This window comes from Bos indicus, chromosome 4 (genome assembly GCF_029378745.1).
Source record: "Bos indicus isolate NIAB-ARS_2022 breed Sahiwal x Tharparkar chromosome 4, NIAB-ARS_B.indTharparkar_mat_pri_1.0, whole genome shotgun sequence".
Taxonomy (NCBI): domain Eukaryota; kingdom Metazoa; phylum Chordata; class Mammalia; order Artiodactyla; family Bovidae; genus Bos; species Bos indicus.
This window is the reverse complement of record NC_091763.1, coordinates 81,241,103-81,250,804: the sequence shown is the minus strand read 5'-3', so window position 1 is coordinate 81,250,804 and position 9,702 is coordinate 81,241,103. Positions and strand designations below refer to the sequence as shown.

Below are 9,702 nucleotides of genomic sequence, written 5' to 3'. Positions count from 1 at the left end.
CTTTAGGAAAAAAATCATTAGTTAAAGACATTTAGCAGAGGTAAGAGTGGAACTTTTTTCTTTAGCGGCTAGTGGGGGTCACACTGCTAGTTAAAAATTATGTCTTGAACCCAGTTATGTTCAATTTCAAAGTCCATGCTTCTTTTAATCTAGTGTTTTTAAAAAGTAAACCAATTTGGTATACTTAATAATTTTATGCCCACTGTCAGTTCAAATTCTTTTGGATTTCTAATGTGTTAACTTTGCCAAATGAAAAGCTGATGATGAAATAAGAAATGTAGTTTTCTGTTATTTCTCTATTTTTTCTGGAGGCAAATTTCTGGAGGTAAAATTCTTTTACCCTACAGCTTCAAAATTTCTAAACCTTCCCATCTCATTAGCTCCACACTCAAAGAGGTGTTTTGGTTTAGCATAAAGTTGGAAAACTACTAAGCACATTTAAGTTGTAAACCACAGAATCCTAGAAACACTACAAAGACTTGGAGCAGAAGCCAGTTGTATTCGGAAAACCAAGGTAAAAAAAAGTGGAAGAAGAAAAGAAAAAGGTGCCAACAGTAGGGATATGGCACTAGCCTATAACTCAAGACAGATGAGCTCTACGCTAGGGATTCATTCGCTGTTTTTCCCCCTCGGAGAGCGGGGACTCGGCATAGTCTACTGCTACCAACAGGCCATGCCCCTGACAAAGGAGAGGGAATTAGGGAAACCTCCTGTGCACAAGCGGCACGGTACTGGTGAAAAAGCAGGAGGGCTCCAGAAACAAGTCGGGCTCTGCCACTTTGTAGAGCATTCCAAAGAAAGCTACACTTCTCTGAGCCTCAGTTTATTCATCGGCAACACAGGGCTAACGACAGTATCCCACCTCATAGAGGAGTCAAAATAATCCACGTAAAGGGAGTACCATGCCTGCCATACAGTAAGAGCTCGGCAAACGCTGGCTATTATTACCTGGGGGTGGGTCTGCTGCTGCCCTGGGGAGTAGCCGAATTGCTGCTGGGACCCCGCGGGGGACTTGGAGTAGTTGCCAGGGTAGCCGCCAGGGGACGGAGACCCGAACCGGCCCCCAGGGAAGTTGCCGCCGTGTCGCGGAGAAAGGCCGCTCCCGTAGGGCCTAGATCGGGGCCCGTACGGCGGCGTGTGGTGTGGACTCCCGTACCCGTCCCGCGGGGATGGCGGCCGCGGTCCGCCTCCGCTCGGGGTACCCCGGAAGCTGCTCCCGTTCCCCCAACCTCCTACACCCGGGCCGGGGTAAGGAGGAGTCGGGGGTCGAAAATTCTGTCGCTGCATCTCAGCGGACGACGACAAGGATCTCACTGGCGCGTTCTCCTGCCGGAACTGTCGCGAGCAACCCTTCTCTTATACTTGGCGGTCCTTCACCAAAACACTCCTCCGTCCTCCAGCATTATATAGCACATTGGTTCCGGGCTCACAAAGGTTCCTCTAGGGCGGCAGGATAAGTACGTTATCGAATTGGGTACAGATTGAGTTAAGTGAAGGAAGGAGGCGGAAAATGGATAAAGGAAAGGCCAAACACCGGGGAAGCCCCAGCAATGGCCTTTGAAGTCTCGCGGGCTTTGGTTGGGACTGACCCACCGACTAGACGCCTGCCCAGAGCTGGGTGGGTGGTTAAGGGAGCTCGGCCGGGCCGAGCCCGGCCCCTCCCACCTGGTGCCGGGAGAGGGATGAGTTGTCCGCGGGCGCCCCCAGTGGCCGCGCGAGCGCGGAGTTCTCCACTCGGGGAGCCAGGATTTGTGAGCGGCGCGCAATGCTGGCGTCGCTGGCGAGGGTCGCCGCTCTGCGGAGAACCGGCCTTTTCTCCCGCCCGGGCGGCGGGACGGGGCTGTGGACCGGCCGCCCGCAGTCAGGTACCCTCCGAAACTCGGTCCAGGTGGCGAAAGAGACCCCAGTCCCAGCCTTCCCACTCAGGCGGCAATCTGAGCAGAGCGGTGCGCTTTCCTGTAGTATCCGCTGACCCCGTCGCCCGCCCTCTGACCTTTCGCGTCTCCCCAGCGCCCTGGCTCCGCGATCGCCGGGTGGTCACCCTGCCCGACGTCCGGGTTCCGGTCCGGGCCCCGCGCGGGCCTACCGGGCGGACTCGCCTTTCTCCCTTACTCATCCCTCCTCGTCTCCCATGTTTAAATAACTTGAAAAATGTACCCCCTACCCCCCACCCCTGCAACCAGCTGCATTTCAGAAAGGATTTCAGACTGCATCTTTAAATAACTCGGGGGTGAGACTGTTCGCAGATGCCGGACTTTATTCCCTTCCTTGTTCTTGTTAAATGAAGTCGGGTAAGGGAGGTGATTAGGAAGCAGAGATCCTGATTTTCAAAACGAACATTTGTCCAGAGCTCTTAAAATAATGGCCATTTCACAGACCTTTGGTTATAAAGAAAAATGTGATCATTCAAGAAATGACCCCTAAGGTATAAACACACCTTTGAACCGAAGACCTGGCTCAGAATTTTATTTAGAAGATGAAATTTGGATTTATTGCAGTTTTCTGAAACTATCTTGACTCCCTTCGAATTTGGGGATGAAAGTCTACGGTGAGCCTTGAAATCAGCTTGTAGGAAAACGAATCTTAGAGAATTTTAGGACTCATTTAATCATAGCCTAATGGGTAGCGTGGATCTGTGCCTTTCAGCCTATGAACATTCTTGCAGCTTCCACTCCTCACCTTCCGTTTGACATATTCTGTGGCATGTGGCAAGCTGAAGAATGTGTTGTTTTCTTAGCTTCTATCCTTGATGAATGGAGAAACACGCAGTTTTTTTGCCATTGTTTGAGAGAATTTGGTTCTTCAGATTTCTCCTTTAGACACAAGTTGTAGAATCAATCAAGGCAGGGTAATCACGTTGAGGCTTTGTGATGCAATTAAGGCCTGAGGATCCTCCCAGAGTACCCTCTTTAAACATACCTCTATCCTAGTGACTTCCCTGGTGGCTCAGATGGTAAAGCGTCTGCCTATAATGCCGAGACCCTGGTTCGATCCCTGGGTCAGGAAGACTCCGTGGAGAAGGAAATAGCAACCCATTCCAGTACTCTTGTCTGGAAAATCCCATGGACGGAGGAGCCTGGTAGGCTACAGTCCATGGGGTTGCAAAGAGTCGGACACGACTGAGCGACTTCTTTCTTTCACTGTCCTGTCCGGAAATTCACCTTCCTGGACATAGTTTAATGCCTGGTAATTGGGCTCTCAGATATTTATTGAATGAATGAGTGGGTCACATCATAACCCACATGAGTGGGTTAGTGAGTCTCACTTGTAATGACCTTTAATGTCATCAAGAGGTAGGTCACCAGTCTACCTCTTGGTGGGAGGGCGCAGAGAAATGAGGGTGGCAGGGACTAAATTACCTTTGTTAATAGTTAAATAATTAGCAAATGATTTGTTGAATTGAGTGAAGTACTGTAAGTTGTCTTTTTACTTGGCTTGCACTTCTGGAATGTTCTTCCCTGTAGCGATATCTTGTTATCTTCCACACATATGAACTTGTATTAGAAACAAGAAATAAAGTGTGAAATTTTTGACGAGTAGATTATGTATGACATTGTGCTCTCCGTTATGTTTTCAGGTATTAATATATAGGAGGAGTGAGGGAGAGCACATTCTTAATTGTATGAAAACTGAAGATTCCACTTGAATCACTTCTGAGTATAGGCAATTTGCCTTTTTACAGATGAGAAAGATTGTCCAAGAGAAATTAAGTGACTGAAACGGGAATCTAACTTCTTGTTCACGGAGTCGAAGAATGGAATCCACGAACATGCAGACTCTCATGGTAGCAAGCAAATAGGATTTATCAGAAAGGAGGAAAGTACAAAGCTCTCAGCATAGACACTGGGGGTGGGGGGTATTAAAGAGTCCCTAAGAAGGTGGGGATTACAGCAGTCTTATATCTTTACCAGTATTAATCTGTACATTTTTGGTTGGCTCCTGTCCTTAAAGTACATCATTTTTGACCAATCAATTTAAAGGTCAAAGTGTTTAACTTAACATCTTCATGGCTTCATAATATGTACTTCATGGCATATCTTTTTTAGACATTTAGAGATTAGTAGATATAACTTTAATTGTGAACATTTGTAAATGTAGCTAGAGTCTTCACGGGTGTTAACCTGGGGATTGCAATCTAACAGCCTGAGCTGATGGGTCTGAGGTCCCAAGACGCATATTTCAATTTGTTTATGTGGTGGTGAGTTCCGGGGGAGAGAAATGTAGGAAGTTTTATGTTGTATTACCTGGAAATAGAAAAGTGAAGTGGGATGATGTACGTGAGAGTATGGTGGCTGCTCCATGAATGAAGTCGGAATCCTGTGAGGAGAAAAGGGCACTTTAACATTTGTGTGAGTAACACGAGTATTGTTCTGACAAAAAGAGAATTGTAGAACTGTTTAGGGAGGACCACCTTTAGAAAACAGGATCCCAAATAGGATAGTGCATTTATTGAAGACACTATTAATGGCTAGGTGATGTCTTCAAGTGACATTGTACTCAGAGGACATCAACAAGCAAAGCGTTAAGGAACTTTCTCAGTACCTATGAAGTATATGGGGATCTCCAAAATAATTGGCTAACTTTCTGATGATGCATGTTTTACACGTTTTATATTAATGCAAGTAAGAGTATCACAGATTTAAGTGTAAATTTAAGTGTAAGTGAAAATGGGAACTTGTCCGTTTCTATAAGACTGGAGTGGGTTGCCATTGCCTTCTCCTTCTATAAGACAGAAAATCTTTATTGGGGTTACCAAAGTTTTTTTTAGTGTTTCTTTTTTTCAGTAGATTAAAAACAATTTTTTTTTGGTAGAGCCTTTTTGAGAGCATATGGCTTCGTGTTTGAAGGAGGAATTGGGATTCCCAGAGCTGCTCACTCTGTTTCCTCCTTTATCTGCCTCCTTGAAAAGACACTTCTGGCACCTCTGAGGAATTTCTAGGGCTCTCCAGAAAGGATTTGAAACCCAATATGTTTGGTAGGCATCAGGTATTAATGAGTGCTGAAAACGTAAATACTTTGGTTAGTTTTTACTACTTATTACCAAGGAGTGAATATTTTCATGTTTCTGCATGGTCAGGGCTTTCTACGCTAAGAAAACTAGAACTTGGGTTAAAGGCCAAGCCTTGGAAGTTAAAAGATGACTGAAATGGTAGAGAGCTTCCAGGAAATTTATGTTTATATTTCATAGGGGTATAAAACTCAGAGCCTTGGATACTTTCCCAAGATTGAGATTGTTAACCCAGTGAAGTTTATCTTTCCCCCTGGAGACATTTATTTACATTCCAGAGAGTCAGCCCAGGGACCATCCCCCTTTCTTCCTGAGGAGAATTTGCTTACTTTAGGGCCATTAGTGGTCTCTGCTTTTTTGCGGGAAGGTGCAGTGCCAGCAGCTGTCTCATACAAACTGATTGGTTTATAATTTGGGGGACCTTTCCTTGGGTTCAGTCCTTGGACGTGCAGGTGAAGTCCACCAGCTCTCATTATGACTCCTGCAACTTATTAATTGGCGAGAAAATGGTGCATGTCTTGATGTAAGAAATAATAACTCTGATCTCTGTTTCAGAAACCACGGTTTTGAATAAGTATGGGTATTAAAGACCATGTATTTTTAATGAAAGCACTTCTTAGGACAGGAGAGTGTATTTAATAGTTTCTATGTTAGAAATGTTTGTTCCAATTTTAGTATATGTGCTCCTGAAGCTAGTCCTGGAAATGTTTGTTCTGGTATCTCTCGGGATCTGCAGAGGATTGATTCCAGGATTCCACCCCCTTGGATACCAAAATCCAAGGACGCTCAAGTTCCTTACTATATAAAATGGTTTGGTATTTGCATATAACCACATGTTCTGTGTTTACTTTATAATACCGAATACAATGTAAATAATATGTAAATAGTTGTAAATACAATGCAACTGCTCTGTAAATAGTCGTGGGAGGCATATTCAAGCTTTGCTCTTGGGAATTTTTTTCTCCCCAATATTTTCAATCCACCATTGGTTGAATCTGTAGTTGAGGAACCCATGGATGGGGGGTGGAGTGGAGCTACTGTGATATACTTAGAGCATAAGCTACCATAGTATTCCCTGAGGCCTTTCAGATTATCTCTGTTTTCCTCTTCTCTTGTTAGCTGTTTAGCTGTTGCATGTTAAAGACTGTCAAGAGTAGAAAAGTAAATGCATCTCTAGGATATGATTAGTTCATTCATTAATAGGATGAGGTCTGCATTGAACACAGTAGATCACTTAACTATCACTTATGTAATGTTCTCATTGATTAAGCAGGTGTTGGAAGCAACTTGTTCTTGTCTCTGAGAGCCAAACTACTGTTAATGATCTTCTTTTCAGTTCTAAGCATGTTTCCATTGTCCATAGTAGTCAAGCACAGGTGAAATGTTTTATACAAGTGTATTTCTTTTTGATTAATATTCAGCCATGTGTAATACGTGTTAATGCATTAAGTCACTTATGAAAGTTTTTATTGAATATAATAAAATTGTTGACAGAATACTTTGACATGAAGAAAAATGTTAAAGAATGTAATTATTCTTTTCCAGATACAATTTTTTGTTTTAAAAGAGTGAATAAAATTTTAATGTCACTAGAATTTGTATCTTTGTGTTTTGTACTCATAAAAGGTTAATATTCTTACTACACGAAGAACCCGTACAGATCAATAAGGAAAAGATAAATGTGCCCGTAGACATATGGGCCAACAAGAAGAAAACATTATTTACAGGAGAAGATAAAAAAAAAAAGAGAAAGTATGAAAAGCAGTGTAATTTCTTGTCACTAAGTAAATGAAAATTAAAATGGTAGTAATGTGCAAATTTTTAACTGTTGAATTTACAACAAACAAGTAAACAAAAAGCTCCCAAAACTAAGCCGTTGTGGGTTATGGGAGCTAGTGGAGAACATTGTTTTCCACGGCTGATGCTGGTATATATTGGTGCTGCTTTTCTGGTGGACAGTTTGATAGTATGTATGAAAAGTTTGAATGAATTTACAACAAGAACATAGCTAGGCCACCTTAAGACCTGCCTCTGTCCTTGGAAACATGCTCCTCATTGTGCCTTCTTAACCCCCCCAATTTTCATTCCATGGGGATAGTCTTGATCCCTGTCTCCTGTACAATGTCACGAACCTCATTCCATAGCTCATCAGGCACTCTATCTATCAGATCTAGGCCCTTAAATCTATTTCTCACTTCCACTGTATAATCATAAGGGATTTGATTTAGGTCATACCTGAATGGTCTAGTGATTTTCCCTACTTTCTTCAATTTAAGTCTGAATTTGGCAATAAGGAGTTCATGGTCTGAGCCACAGTCAGCTCCTGGTCTTGTTTTTGCTGACTGTATAGAGCTTCTCCATCTTTGGCTGCAAAGAATATAATCAATATGATTTCGGTGTTGACCATCTGGTGATGTCCACGTATAGAGTCTTCTCTTGTGTTGTTGGAAGAGGGTGTTTGTTATGACCAGTGCATTTTCTTGGCAAACTCTATTAGTCTTTGCCCTGCTTCATTCCGTATTCCAAGGCCAAATTTGCCTGTTATGCCAGGTGTTTCTTGACTTCCTACTTTTGCATTCTGGTCCCCTATAATGAAAAGGACATTTTTTTGGGTGTTAGTTCTAAAAGGTCTTGTAGGTCTTCATAGAACCGTTCAACTTCAGTTTCTTCAGCGTTACTGGTTGGGGTATAGACGTGGATTCCTGTGATATTGAATGGTTGGCCTTGGAAACAAACAGAGATCATTCTGTCATTTTTGAGATTGCATCCACGTACTGCATTTCGGACTCTTTTGTTGACCATGATGGCTACTCCATTTCTTCTGAGGGATTCCTGTCCGCAGTAGTAGATATAATGGTCATCTGAGTTAAATTCACCCATTCCAGTCCATTTCAGTTCGCTGATTCCTAGAATGTCGACATTCACTCTTGCTGTCTCTTGTTTGACCACTTCCAATTTGCCTTGATTCATGGACCTGACATTCCAGTTTCCTATGCAATATTGCTCTTTACAGCATCGGACCTTGCTTCTATCACCAGTCACATCCACAGCTGGGTATTGCTTTTGCTTTGCCTCCATCCCTTCATTCTTTCTGGAGTTATTTCTCCACTTATCTCCAGTAGCATATTGGGCACCTACTGACCTGGGGAGTTTCTCTTTCAGTATCCTATCATTTTGCCTTTTCATACTGTTTATGGGGTTCTCAAGGCAAGAATACTGAAGTGGTTTGCCATTCCCTTCTCCAGTGGACCACATTTTGTCAGATCTCTCCATCAACCCATCTTGGGTTGCCCCATGGGCATGGCTTAGTTTCATTGAGTTAGACAAGGCTGTGGACAAAGCGCCTTACAAATAGCTGTGAAAAGAAGAGAAGCGAAAAGCAAAGGAGAAAAGGAAAGATATAAACATCTGAATGCAGAGTTCCAAAGAATAGCAAGAAGAGATAAGAAAGCCGTCTTCAGCAATCAATGCAAAGAAATAGAGGAAAACAACAGAATGGGAAAGACTAGAGATCTCTTCAAGAAAATCAGGGATACCAAAGGAACATTTCATGCAAACATGGGCTCGATAAAGGACAGAAATGGTATGGACCTAACAGAAGCAGAAGATATTAAGAAGAGGTGGCAAGAATACTCAGAAGAACTGTACAAAAAAGATCTTCACGACCCAGATAATCCCGATGGTGTGATCACTGACCTAGAGCCAGACATCCTGGAATGTGAAGTCAAGTGGGCCTTAGAAAGCATCACTACGAACAAAGCTAGTGGAGGTGATAGAATTCCAGTTGAGCTGTTCCAAATCCTGAAAGATGATGCTGTGAAAGTGCTGCACTCAATATGCCAGCAAATTTGGAAAACTCAGCAGTGGCCACAGGACTGGAAAAGGTCAGTTTTCATTTCAGTCCCAAAGAAAGGCAATGCCAAAGAATGCTCAAACTACCGCACAATTGCACTCATCTCACACGCTAGTAAAGTAATGCTCAAAATTCTCCAAGCCAGGCTTCAGCAATATGTGAATCATGAACTTCCTGATGTTCAAGCTGGTTTTAGAAAAGGCAGAGGAAACAGAGATCAAATTGCCAACATCCGCTGGATCATGGAAAAAGCAAGAGAGTTCCAGAAAAACATCTATTTCTGCTTTATTGACTATGCCAAAGCCTTTGACTGTGTGGATCACAATAAACTGTGGACAATTCTTCAAGAGATGGGAATACCAGACCACCTGATCTGGCTCTTGAGAAATTTGTATGCAGGTCAGGAAGCAACAGTTAGAACTGGACATGGAACAGCAGACTGGTTCCAAATAGAAAAGGAGTATGTCGAGGCTGTATATTGTCACCCTGTTTATTTAACTTCTACGCAGAGTACATCATGAGAAACGCTGGACTGGAAGAAACACAAGCTGGAATCAAGATTGCCGGGAGAAATATCAATAACCTCAGATATGCAGATGACACCACCCTTATGGCAGAAAGTGAAGAGGAACTAAAAAGCCTCTTGATGAAAGTGAAAGTGGAGAGTGAAAAAGTTGGCTTAAAGCTCAACATTCAGAAAACGAAGATCATGGCATCCGGTCCCATCACTTCATGGGAAATAGATGGGGAAACAGTGGAAACAGTGTCAGACTTTATTTTTCTGGGCTCCAAAATCACTGCAGATGGTGACTGCAGCCATGAAATTAAAAGATGATTACTC

General features: G+C 43.0%; 2 protein-coding genes and 1 long non-coding RNA gene across 15 annotated transcripts in view; 2 read left to right on the top strand and 1 right to left on the bottom strand.

The window, feature by feature from the left end:
* The window catches only part of MPLKIP (M-phase specific PLK1 interacting protein), a 36,220-nt gene extending 34,709 nt beyond the window's left edge, over positions 1 to 1,511 (bottom strand). Inside the window, exon 1 of the mRNA XM_019958977.2 lies at positions 949 to 1,511. Within this exon, the coding sequence (XP_019814536.2) occupies positions 949 to 1,287 (339 nt within the window). The 5' untranslated portion in view covers positions 1,288 to 1,511. The remainder of the gene's footprint in view (positions 1 to 948) is intronic.
* Positions 1,512 to 1,617: 106 nt separating this feature from the next.
* The window catches only part of SUGCT (succinyl-CoA:glutarate-CoA transferase), an 861,197-nt gene continuing 853,112 nt past the window's right edge, over positions 1,618 to 9,702 (top strand). For all 13 annotated transcript variants that reach the window (XR_011566121.1, XR_011566122.1, XM_070787292.1 and 10 more), the window contains exon 1: positions 1,618 to 1,865. Coding sequence is in view for 11 of the 13 variants with exons in the window: in XM_070787292.1 (XP_070643393.1) it covers positions 1,766 to 1,865 (100 nt within the window). In the remaining 2 variants the exon portion in view is untranslated. The remainder of the gene's footprint in view (positions 1,866 to 9,702) is intronic.
* On the top strand, positions 2,058 to 6,603 carry LOC139182611 (uncharacterized). The gene is made up of 2 exons (XR_011566123.1): positions 2,058 to 2,548; positions 3,578 to 6,603. It is a non-coding gene; the product is annotated as an uncharacterized lncRNA (long non-coding RNA).